The 15,959-nt window shown below is 33.0% G+C and overlaps 2 protein-coding genes across 2 annotated transcripts; one reads left to right on the plus strand and one right to left on the minus strand.

The window, feature by feature from the left end:
• Positions 1–724: 724 nt before the first annotated feature.
• On the minus strand, positions 725–2,242 carry LOC146164481 (dnaJ homolog subfamily B member 4-like). The gene has a single exon (XM_083383261.1). The coding sequence runs from the start codon at positions 2,068–2,070 to the stop codon at positions 1,033–1,035; it is 1,038 nt and encodes a 345-aa protein (XP_083239387.1). The 5' UTR covers positions 2,071–2,242; the 3' UTR covers positions 725–1,032.
• Positions 2,243–3,983: 1,741 nt separating this feature from the next.
• On the plus strand, positions 3,984–12,940 carry LOC146164482 (tetratricopeptide repeat protein 39A-like). The gene is made up of 16 exons (XM_083381338.1): positions 3,984–4,153; positions 4,898–5,031; positions 5,272–5,347; positions 5,508–5,563; positions 5,730–5,806; positions 6,110–6,177; positions 6,358–6,522; positions 7,185–7,359; positions 8,257–8,384; positions 8,448–8,587; positions 9,679–9,783; positions 9,976–10,093; positions 10,351–10,483; positions 10,728–10,887; positions 11,217–11,333; positions 11,703–12,940. The coding sequence occupies exons 1-16, from the start codon at positions 4,115–4,117 to the stop codon at positions 11,794–11,796; spliced, it is 1,785 nt and encodes a 594-aa protein (XP_083237464.1). The 5' UTR covers positions 3,984–4,114; the 3' UTR covers positions 11,797–12,940.
• Positions 12,941–15,959: the final 3,019 nt, after the last annotated feature.

A 15,959-nucleotide genomic window follows, 5' to 3' on the forward strand; every position in this document is an offset into this window, starting at 1 on the left:
TTCTAAACGTTGCAACATCTTATTTCCTGACTATCAATACGCTGTGTAATTTTTTTTGTTGTTTTACGAATATTTTGCTTTTTATGTGATTTACCATTTACCTATGTAGCAAATGTGAAATTTTTGCCGATTACCAGTTTTTTCTTTAAAAGGGACAATTTTATTATTTTTCGCTCGCGAATGATCAAGTGTTAGCTGCTGAACCATTTTACTTGCCTAATTGTCCGTACTGTGTTCTGTTTGTGTCGTCACTGTGCATCTGTATTCGTACGTAAACAATAAACTCTAATCTAAATCATAATATAACTCTATGACGCTAATCTTGCCACCAAAATAGTTGTTTAGAAAGGTATTGGCCTAAGATGTTTGGTGGCAAAATAACCAGCCTCTGGAGTAGGGGAAAATTTTATCACAAATTTTTATCAATACAATGATTCTTTTTGTAGACTGGTTACCATTAGTGTGTTGATCACTGATGTAAACCACAAACCATTTGTGTGGTGATAATTCTGTATTTTAAGCTATACTTGTAGGTTTGTATTTCAAATAACCTATTTTTGTCCTTTTCGAAGAAGTCAAAACAGTATTATTATTTAGACTCACAAAATATATTAAAGTTTTTTTTAAATTACTTCTGCTAAAGCATAAATAGGTCAACTTGAATAATATTGGAATAAAATCCAAAGATAAATATATAACTGCAGTAGTGATAACAATAACAATCTGTAAACAGAATTTTTTATTTCTGAAAAATAGTATTGCATGCATAACTGATGCAAGAGTTTTGGCATTAAAATGCCAACAACATAATTGAAAATAATGAATTGATACAAACATTTAAAAGATATGCAAAAGCAATACTCTGAGAAGAAAATATACACCAGCAAGAAAGTAAAAATAAAATAACTATATGTATATGGTGTGCAACAATGCCCAACTGTATCCTCCCAACTGGGCCTGTATTGCACTTCGAAATATAAGGAATTCCCAATCATTGAAATAATGTTGGAAAATCCAAGACATTGAAAAACATCAAGGAAGGTATTCTCTTAAATAATGAACCTGTTGATGTGTCAAATAATCTGGGAATACAATGTCAAAGTTCACGATGAGATCACCACGGCGGTGTGTCTGTTTGGGCAGTGGCAGGCCTTCACCTTTTATTCGCTTTGATGAACCTGGTTTTATAACTTCACTCGATGGCAGTGGAATTAAACAGTTACCATCAATGTTAGGAATTTGTGCCGTAAAGCCAGTCAGTGCTTCCTTCAGTGATATTTTTTTAGTGTAAATGACATTGCTGCCATCCCGCTTAAAGGTGCTATGTGGTGCGTCTTTAAGTGTGAAGACAATATCAGCTGGTATGGTGTGAGGGCGTTCGTCACCCTCTTTTGGAAAGGTGATTTTGGTTCCTTCCTTCCACCCTTTCTTAATGTCTATCGTAAGGATTTTATCCTCATTTCTTGTGGAGCCATCAGGATTAAGGCGTTTTCTTGTAATTTTCATACGCTTTGTTGCTCCATTATTAATATCCTGCAGTGAGACCTTCAAGTCACGCTGTATGGGTGGATCTTGCCTCTGCTGCTGTGGCTGCCGACTTGCCATGTTGAACATTCGATTGCCACCTTGGTTTCCACCAAATTGACTAAAAAAACTCTGACCCCCAAATGGATTACCACCTCCACCGGGATGGTAGTTATCATCTACAAACATTGTACTGTCATCTTCAGCTCCAAAAAAATTGTCAAACGGATTGGAACCCCCAAAAAATGCCTCAAACGTGGCACGAGGGTCACCATGAAAGGTATAAGTAAAGTTTCCACCACTTCCACTAGGGCCATGGTTGCCTCGCAAACCATCTTCTCCATGAACATCATAAATTTTGCGCTTCTCTGGGTCACTTAAGACTTCATAGGCTTCTGCTACTTCCTTAAACTTTTCTTCAGCTTCAGGGCTCTTGTTTTTGTCAGGATGGTATTTAAGAGCCATCTTTCTGTATGCCTTTTTTATATCATCTTCACTTGCAGACTTGGGCAGTCCAAGGACTTTGTAGAAATCTTTAGCCATCATTTGTACAGGTAAGTATGCTTAATCGCACAATCAACTAAACGAGAGGATGGGGTATATAACCACGCTATCTATAGAAAAATACGAATAAACTTTAAATATATTTCTAATAATAATATAATAACTACATTGACAAACGCAAAAAAAGGTTTAAAATAACTCGACACTTAACTAACTAGTCTACGACATGATAGAGTAAAGATTAAACAACGATAAAACAGCGCATTACTTTTCAAATTTGCTAGTCTTACTACTGCTGAAAAAGCTGTAGTTAATATAGCCTGCAAGACACTTCGAGACGCTTGACCAAGTTGCGGGAATATTCTAGATACAAGTGACGTCATTGACAAACAGTAGTACGTCACATATCCGTTATGCTTTAGTACACACGATTACAAACAAGAAATTAATCTTTCGTGATTACTTTTTCTTATAATAAAAATTTGGAATAAGATGTATTTAGTTTTATTTTTTTTTGAAATTTATTATTATTTATTAGATTGAGTTTAGCTTTATTTAAAAAATCATTAGCTGAACGCGATCAGGGTCTAAATACCGGCTTTGTGTTGATTTCGCGAACTTTAACCGAATTTATTGTTTTTTAGAAACATTATAAGGAGCTGAATATTATACTTTAAAAGACCTAAACCTTAACCAAATCCAAGCGCGTCAAAAAAATTGGTTTACTCTAGCAAGACGTCGCAACTATATTATGCCATCATGGACCCCTTGAAAGTAGTCCAAGAACCCCTAAGGTGTTCACGGACCTCAGTTTAAGAACCCTTGTTTTAAAAGGCCATAGGCTACACTCTACAGTTATACACCTATCCAGTTACATAAGACAGTTAAAAGCATTTAAACGAAGAATCAAGATTATTATTTGTTGTTCCTGTTTGTACTCTACGTCGGACGATACCTGTTGCTTTCCTAACTTTTAAAATATTCGTGCGCTCCGGTTTGAATTTTTATCATCGTTTAGGCGTAATCAGGTGGCCTATGAGACCGTGAAGTCGCGCATCCTTCGAAATGTTAATTGTCAAGAATTGGGGCCTTCGCTTAATAGACTGGTCACAGAATGGAATCACTAATTGGGCTTAGTTCCTAGGCAATCCGAGAGAGGCACTAGCATTAGGCCCACATCTCGTCCCCTAAGCTATATTCAACCTCCATTTTATACTCACGTAAAAACAATTATCTCGTGCTTGACGTTAATCTTTCTAGTAGTATTTTAATATATTTACTTCCCGTTCGAGGACATTTTTATTCCAAAAACCAAGGCCTAGATCTTACGTAACATGGCATTCTCTAAAATGAAATTTCATTCAATTTAATCTGAAGAAATAAGTTTCTTTGCACTATGCTGGAATTGTATCCTGTATTTTAGCATAAGCATATTGATGTGAGTATAACAGTTCTCCCGATTTGGCTCCACCCAAATAGTTTGGCTTGGTTCGCAACTTATTAAGGCCAACCAGTTTACCTTAAAATTACGAAAATAGTGATGTGATATGCTGGAACCAGCGGAAAACATATATTTGTACGAAATCATCAAAAACAATTCAACGCACTGCGCATGTAACTTAATATTAAAGTTGACACAGATTATGTTATAGAATTATTGATCATTATGCTACGTCAGAACAGCACGAATTTTTGGTCGGTTAGATAAACTTTATAACGTCCAACGTCGGTCGTTTCGTTTCTGTCGTTGGTCACGCCCACAAATCGATCGGTAAACGCCCATAAAGCAATCAATAAAATTAGCAAAACAAAGCGGGCGTAACATAAAATTATTGAATATCATATTTTTATTACGATTTCTAAAATTGGCAAATGGATGAAACATTCTAATTAGCCAATATTTTCCTGCAAATTTGGTTCTAATGTCAAAAGAAAGAATTCTATGCTTTTCGAAATTCGATTTGTTTACATTCAGAAATCAGAATTAAGGAACCTAAGTATATGGCACGTAAATGACTGATTTGATTCGCTTTGAAAGAAGAGCAAATGTAAATAAACTAAACGCAGTTTACTTCACGGTGAAAACATGTCCGTCCAAGAATCGGTTGAAGATTCAGATGAAGAAGTATGTGTCTCAAAAGATTTGTTTTGAATTACTTTAATTTACTTTTTACTGCCTTAATAATATTTAACATACAAAGCACAATTCGACCTGTTGAGTCTGATAACACTACGTTTAACGTATAAATTGCTTGTATGCCATAAAATTACTTAAAATATACATGAAGTTAAAAGAACCAGGAAATTGGGGTGTATTTCAAACAGGTAAAAACTGCCATTTTAAATATATATATTTTATCATGTCTCTTAGCCACAATAAGTCCAAAAGACAAATATATTTGCATGTAGGAAGGGTTTACTTATTTTTTTATTCCCAGAGGGTTAGAAAAATGTCAATAATATTGATTTTGGTTGATTTACCTACTTGCTTTGCCAGGCTGCAAATGTAGTATGCCATGCTTCTAGTTTAAAGTTATTTTAATACTAGTGAGGGTCAACAAAAGGTGCTGTTTTTGAAACAGCTTGCAGGTCTTGTACAACCTGAAAAAGTTCATTTCCAGCCAAGTATCAAGCTTATAAATTGCCAAACTTGTTCATTTAGTAGTGTACAGCATTTTTTTTATATAACATTAGTTAAATATGTCGTCTCATGTTCCAAAGATTGCCTCTACTTCTTTGGTAAGTTGTTTTTTTTAGCAGGCTTTCAGTACTGTTATAGATCTATAAAACTTGATCTATTAGCAGCTTGACCTGCTTAATTTTTTATAAAAACTAAATTTAAAACCTATTTATTTTTTTACAATAATAGTTTGAGGATGCACCTTCGCAATTATCATCCGATCATGTTGTGGACCTGGAAATGGCAATATCTGAAGTTAACATTGCCATCAGTCTGTTTTTTAACAACGAATTCTCAGAAGCAAGAAAACTAATGGCTGAGAAGTATGCACTGTTTTTTGTAGCCTTTAACTCTTTTTAGCTGCAATGCATATATTGTGTTCCCAGCCAAGTAGGATAATATATATACATACAACAAACATATCATTTCCTAAACTATTGTTACCATCACCTGCATTAAAAAAAAACATTAAAAAAGTATGCTTGTTTTTTTATTCTGATATAGATGCATTTGTTAAAACTTTTAGCCATTTATTGACATTTTATTTATTTATATGTATATAGGGCTGCAACAAGCATGTATCATTCAATTGGGGTCTCGACTCTACGCTTTATGGAATCTGTCATGACATTTGAAGGGGTGAGCCTATATAACACAAACATAAAATGCTAAACTCAGTTTAAAAAATTTGTTCTTATCAATCAATATTTTTTGATAAAAAATAAATTCAGTATATAGTTGAACCATAGTTTTGCTACTAGGTGAAAGGTAAACAAGAAAAAATATTACTATTTTTTAGAGTGACATCGCGGATGCCATGTCATGTATCAAGTCTGCTGTACAAATCACAAACCGGTGGGTTTTAATCTGTTTGAGCAATCTTGGTTCTAAACCTATATATGGGCTTTTATCCAGCTGATTTAAACAAACATAAAAACAAACCATAAAGATTACCTTAAGGCACATGCGTTTTTATTGGCTGAAAGGTTTAGGATTTTCTATAAACTATGTATTGCATCAGGTTTCGACGGAAGCAAAATATAACTGCATCTTTTACAAAACTGTTGGGATTAACAGAAACTTCACAGCTGACTGACAGTAAGTTAGTTAAAGTGATATTATTACAGAAACCTTCAAAACCTAAAATAATGTATCATGAACCATTCGTAATGCTGGTATTATTGTCGTATATTAAGGGTTGAAAGAACATGTTTAAAAACAAAGATAAACAAACTATCTATAAACTTTATCACAATAAGTTGTTTAAGATATTTGTTTATAGGCTTTATTAATATATATGGTGTATATTTATGACGGGATATTTTACAAACATTCCTAAACATAATATTTGAAATGTTTTTTTTACACTTAGTGATTTATTTTAATTTAATATGCTTTTAGCTGAACTGCATGCTGAATTAATTTTTGCGGAGCTTCATTTTTACCGAGCTGCCCTTACATTTATTCAGGTACAACAAACTTTTTTTCGTGGTAAATTGTTTATTAGTATACAGTTTAAAAAAACATTTAAAGTGGCAAATTTTATTCAAAAATATTATGTAATGAACTAATATATATTGCTGACCTGCAGTTGATATTCTTCAACTTAGTGTTTGTAAATAAAAAAATTGATTTTTTGTGTTTTGCAGGATGAAAATTTGATTAGCTTCATCAAGGGGGCCCTAAAGGTTCGCCTGTGCTACCAAACTTACAACTACTGCTTCAAACTAATCAATAGTGAAACATTTAAAGATAGGCAAAGCTGTCGACACTTTCAGGGTGGTGTGATGCTTGGCTGTGGATGTTTTAATATCGTAAGATGACACAACCTTGTACAAATAAACTGACTCGTACATATTTAAACCAATAACCCAAATAACGTTTTCTACAATAGCAATAGTTACATTTGTTAAATATTTGTTAAAATCGCGTACAGTTTGATACCATATATTTATGCAGTAAAACATTTATTTTTTATTCTTTGTTAGTTTTATGTAAATCTGTGTACTTACCATGCAGGAAGTTGTCAGTTCATTAATTAATACTAGTAACATGACACTCATGCATGACTGTTTTGCACTGAAGTCAGTTTGTTGCCAAGTTTTTAGTATGACAAAAGCCATAAGTAATATTTATTTCTATAATAAAATTTGCTAATAAAAATATTAAAATAGGAAATCTAAAATTTGCATAAAGTAATGTTTTGAACAAGGTATTAATTTTCTCAAAATAATTGAATCTGGCTGAAATAAAAACACAAATTCTATATCATAAACAGTAAATTTTATGAAACAAATAATTTTTTTTAATTTGTGACATAATATAGTATAAACTATATTTAGACCTTATTGTAAAGTTAGAAGCAAACAATATTTTATTTGTAGCTCTGTGACAGATCATATGTGCACACTATACTTGAATCAGACTTTTTAAGAAACCACTTATATTGTTTTTACTAGAATTTACATGTCTACAGGGCCTTGCACTACTTCCACCTAGAATACTTTCTTTGTTGGAATGGATTGGATTTTCATCGGATAAACAAGTTGGAATTAACCAGCTACAAGAGGGCTACACAAACTCCAACCTAAGAAGTTCTTTAATTTCACTTTTTATCCTTGGATATAACCTGTTTTTATCTGTACATTTTGGTAAGTTTCTTGAGTCTGGTAAAAAAGTTATAATGTTATTTTAAAATAAAAAAAAATCATATTTCATTCTAAACCTTTATTCAATGATGCACACGGCCTCCTATTTAAACCCTATGTTTATCTGTATCAAAGTTAACTAGACCTTATTATTTTAGGAATATAAATTGGTTTTAGAAGAGTACTACAAACTTCGGTTGATTTTAACTTGATGTTTTGTCAGTAATGAGGTTAACTGAGACCTCTCTTGCAAGCTTACATGCAACTAATGCAAATATTTTTCGTGTCTAAGTTAAACATTTGTGGTACTTTATTTGTTTCAAACACTTTTCTTTCTTTCCTAAAATCAAAAAGTTAGCAAAGGCTCTTTTTTATCCTGATGCTGTGGTACTTTATTTGTTTCAAACACTTTTCTTTCTTTCCTAAAATCAAAAAGTTAGCAAAGGCTCTTTTATATCCTGATGATAGTTTGATTTAAATGTTTATACGGCTTGAGTGCCTAAGTATAAATTAATGTCGGATTGCTGATTGCTAAAATGCCTGTTGAAGGTTTAGGCCAGTCCCAACTCCATGCCCATCTCTCTGACAGACAAGTGTCATACTATGGCTTGTATTGTGTTTTAACATGGGATGCCAATGATAATACCCATGGGATGCCAATGATAAAACATAGTAACTATAAACCGCCAAAATAATTTTGTATTTGCAGAAAGCTTATTATTTGATATACTACATGATTCTTAAGTTTACCAAATAAAATCATCGGAATGAGCTTTTTATCAGGATATATAGTCGTAAATGATATTACACTATTTGCTTTTTCGGGGTGCTCTCTTGCCTTATTTCTACTTTTACTTCATGGCAAGACATATTTACACATTTATTACAAATATGTTACAGGTACTCATGATGCCGATTTGGTTTATACTGAAAAAATTCTTAATGAAATGCTGAGAAAGTTCCCCAAAGGTGTTTACTTTCACCTATTCGCTGGAAGGTTACATCAACTCAAAGGAAACTTCAAAGAAGTAAGGTGGACTTATTTTTATTTTATTTGCTATTTTATTTGTTTTTTCTTATTCCTTGTGCAGGCAATCGGTCATCTTATCAAGGCTGCCGAAATCCAGACAGAGTGGAAGCAGTTTTCCCACATTTGCTATTGGGAGTTAATGTGGTGCCACACCTTTCTTATGGAATGGCCAGAAGCTACAAAATATGCTGAAAAACTAAGGTGTTTTTAACATTTTTAAAGAGTTTTTTTACCATATCTGAATAAAAAATACTGTGTCAATTTTTATGTAATGCTTAAGTGACGATTTTTTTTAATTGGAGAGACTTTTAACGACAAGTGACAGCAAACATGATTTTATCAGTAATCATTCTTTTGGTGCTATTTTTAAAATATATTGATTTATCTAACAGCCAACTACATAAAGTCGTTTTTGCCTTACAAAAATATCTTTATGGCAGACTTGGACAACTAGATTTATTTTAGCTTTTTAAAATTAGATTAGAATTAAAATTAGATCATTTCGGTTTTTCAAAACTAGATTAGAATTTGAATTAGATCATTTCGAGTTTTCTCAAATTAGATTAGAATTAGAATTACCGAATTCTTAAAAAAATTGAATTTAAACTAGAATTTGAACTAGAATTACATTTGATTATTTACAATCAATTTCATTTAAATCGAGAAGTATTCTAGTAAGAGTGTGAATGGCAATATATTTGTGGTAATTTCGATTTCTTTTAGATTAACATATGTTTTGCAGACTGTAAAAAATTAAGTTCCAACCAAAGAGTGTTAATTAAAATTCTTTGTTTTGACTAAGAGACTAAGAATGCTGTTGGACAAAGTAGCATTTTTGGTAAAATCCGAATTAGATTAGAACTAGAATTAGACCATTTAAGCAATTCACAAATTAGATTAGAACTAGAATTAGAGCAAACAAGCAATTCACAAATTAGATTAAAATTAGAATTAGCCGCATTTTGCTCTAATTCATTGAATTAGAAAACTAGAATTATCTAGTTGTCCAAGTCTGCTTTATGGTGATTAGCGATGCTCGATTTTGTGTGCTCCATGAGTGTATTTACAACATAGTCAACTTGTGGTAAATGATTTACACACTAGGTTAATTTTTCTCATTAAATCCACAAGAACTTCACCAACGAATTTTACCATTTGGGTATTTATTTCTTGTCATTGATTTGATATTTATCAAAGAGAAAACTTAAACCTTCTCGCATGAATTTTTTCAACACACTGAGACTACAAATGGTTTTATCAATAATAATTTGCTTATCTTGCTTGTTTTTCAGGGCTGAAAGCAACTGGTCAAAATGTGTTTACACTTACCTAAAAGCCATCTTTCTTTACTCTGAAGGACGGGAAGACAACAAGGAGGAAATTCGAAAGCTAATGCGGTAAAAAAGATTAAACTGCAACTTTATCACTAGAAAAATTTTAATTTTACAAGTATTTAATGGTTTCTGACTCAAAAGTAATTAGATTCATATTTAATTGTGTTTGGCTATTTAATTACAATAGTGTGTATCATTTTTCTTGCTGCGGAAATTGTCTTTAGCTATTAGCCCAACTTTGTTTACACCGTGCAGAGAAGTTCCTACTTTAAGACTTCGATTTGCTGGCAAGAGCATCCCTATGGAGAAGTTCATCTGTCGCAAGGCTCGAAAGTTCTTCGAACAGGGAGAAAGGCTTGTCATGCCTGCCCAGGTAGGCCGCAGTTATTTTCTTTCATTTGTTTTTATTAAGCACGCTTTTGAACTTAAATTTAACAGCATTTGTTTTCCAACGATACAGTATTTTTGTCAACTTTACTGCTTAAATGCAGCTGGTAAAACTAAACCGTATAATTTTTAATTGTTGTAATCGCCACTGAGCAAATACACCACTTGTCTTGTGAATATTTGTATTAAACTTGTTATTACGTTTTCGTCCAAATGATTTAATTTTTAAATATTTAATTACAGGAAATGGCCTACGCTTGGAACGGTTTGGTAATGATTAAAGAGAATGACGCCCTAAGATTAAAACTTCTGGAAGCCATAGGAGAAGAACACAAAAAACTCGAAGAATGCAAAATCACTTATCAGGCAAATCAAGGTTCGACAGTTTAGTGCAGGGAAAACATACTTGATGTAAACTATTTACTTTCCCCTGTTTTGTGCGTAAACTTAAAATTGTTATTTAATTCATAGCCTTAAAAAATACAATAAATTTCGACACGAGGAAAAACATTTCCCACTCTGTGCATTTCCCACTACATTTCTATAATAATAATATTGCATTTAAAAAATAAATCCTTTTTTACTAACCAATGACGTCTTGCATCAAAATGTTACTGCAGCATCAGCTGATACGTCTAAAGGTAAAAAGAAGCAATTGGACGCCCCATGCTTTCACTACTTTGATGACTATTGCTTGCTTCAAATGATGAAGGGGGCTTGTCTGCGTTACAGCAAGCGTTACCTGCAAGCGGAACTGTGCTACCTTGACGTCCGGGAAAAGTATGGCTTTAGTCATGTTTTTGTTGAACGAAATAATTCAAGATTTCCAGCAGCTCGTGCCACAGCACAGTTCGATCAGTTGTTCATGGTTTACACTATTATTACTTAGTGATAAGAAAACGTAAATAGTTTGTGTAACAATTCAAGAGAAAATTCAAGCAAAAATCCTTAAAACGCTCTATTACATTTAGTGGTGACGCAGAACTCCGGTTTGGACCACTCTAAATAATAGATTTTCTGTGTTGCTATCTTACCCCCTTTGAAGTAAACTGTACACCAAATTGTGTGCAATATTTATGTCAATGCAGAAGTGTATATTTTTCGTTCAGCTACAAAGGTATTGCCAAAGATCACTACATTGCCCCGGCAGCATTGTCCGACCTCGTTTGGATGTGGATCGAGCTGGGGCGACAAAACGAAGCAGCCGACCTTCTTAAGTTTACGAAGTATGTATATTGTAGAGATTTCTCCTGGATTGTCTTGTTTTTTTTTCGACGAAGTATCTTTAGTATTGTGTACCATATAATCAAACAAACTATGTTAAGCAATGGCCCCGTATTATCGCCGTCGAGGGTCACACATAAGACACTTTAACTTTCAAGACCAAGTTTGAAGTCCTGTGAAAGTCGAACCAGACAAGACATACCAGCAGTGTTAATTTTTTTTACCAGGCAACCTTGTCGGCCTAGTTAAATTGTGAAATGATAAACCTTGTAAACTATATTTGTTTCCTAATAACTGTTGTTTTCCTCTTTAGGTGATTCGTTTTTTTAACCAACATATGTTGTTTTAGACGTGTTTTCTTTTTTAATCAGAAAAACCTACACTCACTATTCATTGGAGTCGAGGCTACATTTTCGCATGCAAGCCGCCCAGCTTCGCCTCCAAGAGACGTGCAATCAACCATGACTCTTTACCTTTACTGCAAGTGCCGTGGTAATTCGATACTTTTCATTCGCAAGTAATCCAATGCAATTTGACAACTGCACTTAAACGCAATCACGGACAAACTACTGGCGTGTAGTTTCCTATGTTTCATTGATGGTATTGCAAGCTGTTGTTGCGTAATGGGCTGTAGAACGTTTTCTACTGACAAATACCATATAAAGAGGTTTAACTCCGTCAGTACAAGACTGATTTTTTGTCGATATTGTGAGTAGTCTATGTGGTAAACTTTTCGATTTGCAACCATGCTGTTAAACGGTATCCTTGTACCGCTCATAGGCGACCAAGTAACATTCCATATCAGAAATCGTTGACAACACCTCATATACCTCTATAAAAACAATGTTATGTATAGTTTTGTCAACTATTTATATCGGGAATCAGTTTAAGTTGTCTTTTACAGGCGCTGCCATTTCCCCGCTGTTTTTTTTTTAATCTACTTGAAAATGCAATCGATGCAAAAATGAGTCGCTTTGTCAAAACAGGGATGATTTTGTTTTTATTATTACTCTACAATGAAATCGAATGGCGTTTGTTTGGTGCGTTAACGATGAAGTATTATAGTGTAACCACTCCATATAACATATATAGGCTTTGTCTAAATTATTTGTATCTTATACCGTTTTTGTACAATATTAATTCGCCATTTGGTAATTTGTATTTTTGCTGAAATCAGTTGCCAATAGTAGATTGTTACAAACTGTTAAAAAAATATTGTGCGGTTTCTATAGTCAAAAGTTAACACGATTCTTAGAGTATAAAGGTAACACATACACTTCTAGGGTACAAAAGTAGCAAATTTGTCAATATTTTCGTGTTATGCAAGCTTTATTGTGGCCGTTACTAGTAATGTTAATATTTTGTGTCGATGGTAAGTTATTCATGTTACTTGTTTTAAATTCTTTAGACAACCTGTACTTTAAGGTTGAATCTTCGTTACTTCGGATTAATCATGCTGTAATATATTATTTTAGTGATTGGGTATACCTGGTATAGCAAAGTATTACAAAGAGTTTATTTGCAGACCACTGGCTATGTCTAATTGTCTATGGTATATTTTTTACCGTTTTGTGTCAGTTTTATGATTATTTTAAAATAAATCTATCACCCTTTACGTTCTCTAGTGTTTCTTTAAATGCCTTGGTAATCATGATTTATTCTCTCTATATATATGACACTGGCGGATTCAGGGGGCACCAGGCCATGCTCCCCTAAAACTATATTAGGCTACTTACCAAATTTTGCTTTGTTAATTTAAAATAAATGTTTGCCAAATTAAACCAAATTTGCGCCATTTTTAATTGAATTTCAGCTGCACATTTGTGCACAATTTCGTTTGATAACAGCAGATGTTTTTAGGATAATTTGTTTTATGACTTAACATTATAGCAAATAGGTTAGGATATCCCTAAAAAATTGCATGCCCTCATCCAAAAAGATCAAAATCCTGGACCCACCCCTCGATGGTTAGGTTGCTGTTTTTTAGGCTACTATATTTGACAAAAAAATTTTTGGTACAAACGTTTTGCGAAGGTATTTGGGTGGAGTGTAGAGCGTGACTAATTGCCGACTAAGAGCTTTTGCAATTTACGCTGTATCGGCTTGCCACAGATTTATTTCAAGTCAACTTAAAATTGAGTCAGGAGTTCAACTATTAAAACTCGTGTCCCACAGAGTCCGGTTTAAGTTTTTCTCTGAACAACTGATCATAAAAACTGTTTATGTTTAATATATTTGTTTACCTTAAATCCACAAATCCAGTGTTGTAATGACTGTTTGTAAAATACTTGACTTGACTAGAGTGTTTTGGCTACAATCACTTGAGAAATATGTTAATTATATTAATATTTTTTCATAAAATTGGTTTATTGGATAACAAAGACGTGGCGGAGATGCCTTACTCTTTGTGACTTGACTTGCACTTAATAAACTTCAAAAATGCCTTGACTGAGACTTAGAAATGTCATGTTTAGATCACTGCGAATTTCGAATTGATGTATAATATGAATGATTTAGACAACTGAATATTTCATTTAAAAATAGATATAAAACATCATAGCTCACACGGTAATCAAAAGGTTTTCCAAGTTTTCTCTTCATAGTTCAAAATAATATAGGCCTATATATATTTTCATACCCAATTCATTGGATCGCTGCCCGGTGTAAAACTACCCGGCACTATTTAAGTTAAATGACTCAAGTTGCATAAAGCATAATATTTATGTGGCCCGAAAAAAAAAATTTTTTTTTGGACACATGTTGTTTTTGTCCGAATTATTATGTGGCCCGAAAAAAAAAATTTTTTTTTGGACACATGTTGTTTTTGTCCGAATTATTTTTTTTTTTTTTTTTTTTTTTTTTTTTTTTTTTCAGTCAGTTTTTTATGGCTCACTTTTGACAAAGAAAATAACATAGTTGGAACGTGAAATTTTCACAACTGTTAAATACCCTCCCAAAGTTGTTCCTAATATAAAAAAAATTGCCTAGGTTCTAAGGGGTGGTTTTTAGGGGGGTAAAACTGTCATTTTTTGTTAATTTTGGTTTTCGGCACTTTTCAGAGATGAAAAAATGTAAAAAAAATCTGATATATTTATGGATGATGGATACATGACATATACAATGCTTGGTAACAAAATTTTAAACATTAGACCTGAACTGTTTATCCGGGGGGTCAAAATGCACAACACTTTAGGAAATTTCAATGATATATTTACACTAGAAGGAAATGACATAAAAATCTGAAAATTTCACAAATGTTAGAGAACCATTTAAAGCTGATGTTAAAATGTTAAAATAAACATTTTACCTCTTGAAAATAGGGGAGTATTTTAGGGGGGCAAAATTAAAATTCGGCCATTTTTGTGTTTAGAGGTGTCTAAAAAACTAAAGAAAACATTGTTAAATAGTTTTCAATTATAAAGACAAATTATAGGTTGCTTCACAGCAAAATTTTGACCTTCAACTCAAAATAATTAACCCATGGGGAAAAATAATTAACCAAAAATATAGAAATTAAAGTGATTTTTTGATGGAAAAAAAATTGCAAACAAAGTGGTGTACACTGCCTGGCAGATTTTTTATTTAGACTTGCGGCGGTAAAATATGTTGTTTTGTAAGAGCAATAAGTTAATTCACTAAGACGAGACACTTTGCACAATGGATGTTGCACGCGCTGGACAAAAAAAGCACAGCAGGGAGCCAGCCGCTTTGCGGCCAGAATAAGGCAAGCGATATGAACAAATTCTGTATTGCAGGTTTTCTGCCGCTAGATTAGAGTAGATAGCTGTAAAGAACTAAATCGAACACATCACACTATTGATTTTTGTCCCCAATTAGAGGCGTATAGGGGTGCAAGAAAAAAATTGTCAAATATTTTTCAATTATAAAGACAAGTTATAGGTTTGCTTCGCAGCCAAATTTATATTAAGACCACTGGCAATCAATCTTGTAAAAGTGCACCATGTCCAACCTATAACACGCAACTTCGGGCCACATCCGCTTTTGCCTGCTAAAGCACCGAAACTGGAAGCACAACATTTGGAGTATATGGACACTGACAAATAAGACCCGTTGAAAGAGTATAGAATAACCAAGGAATAACACCCTGGTAAAGTATAGTGGAACTGCGCTATACCCCCCCTGGTATAATATAGTAGAACCGCGCTATAACCCCCTAGCAAAATATACAAAAACCGCACACCCTGTCTAGTTATTATGTGGCCCGAAAAAAAAAATTTTTTTTTGGACACATGTTGTTTTTGTCCGAATTATTATGTGGCCCGAAAAAAAAAATTTTTTTTTGGACACATGTTGTTTTTGTCCGAATTATTATTATTTTTTTTTTTTTTTTTTTTTTTTTTCAGTCAATTTTTATGGCTCACTTTTGACAAGGAAAAAAACATAGTTGGAACATGAAATTTTCACAACTGTTAAATACCCTCCCAAAGTTGTTTCTAATATAAAAAAAAATTGCCTAGGTTCTAAGGGGTGGTTTTTAGGGGGGCAAAACTGTCATTTTTTGTTAATTTTGGTTTTAAGCACTTTTCAGAGATAAAAAAATGTAAAAAAAATCTGATATATTTATGGATGATGGATACATGACATATACAATGCTAAGTAACAAAATT

The sequence above is a fragment of the Ascidiella aspersa genome, chromosome 2, assembly GCF_963924565.1.
Source record: "Ascidiella aspersa chromosome 2, kaAscAspe10.2, whole genome shotgun sequence".
Classification (NCBI taxonomy): Eukaryota; Metazoa; Chordata; class Ascidiacea; order Phlebobranchia; family Ascidiidae; genus Ascidiella; species Ascidiella aspersa.

Bases quoted from the DNA above. Each gene is read 5' to 3' on its own strand.
- LOC146164481 (XM_083383261.1), bottom strand. From the start codon at position 2,070: ATGATGGCTAAAGATTTCTACAAAGTCCTTGGACTGCCCAAGTCTGCA.
- LOC146164482 (XM_083381338.1), top strand. From the start codon at position 4,115: ATGTCCGTCCAAGAATCGGTTGAAGATTCAGATGAAGAA. The intron at 5,564-5,729 runs GTGGGTTTTAAT...GTATTGCATCAG, and splicing joins GCTGTACAAATCACAAACCG to GTTTCGACGGAAGCAAAATA. The intron at 10,888-11,216 runs GTATGGCTTTAG...TTTTTCGTTCAG, and splicing joins TACCTTGACGTCCGGGAAAA to CTACAAAGGTATTGCCAAAG.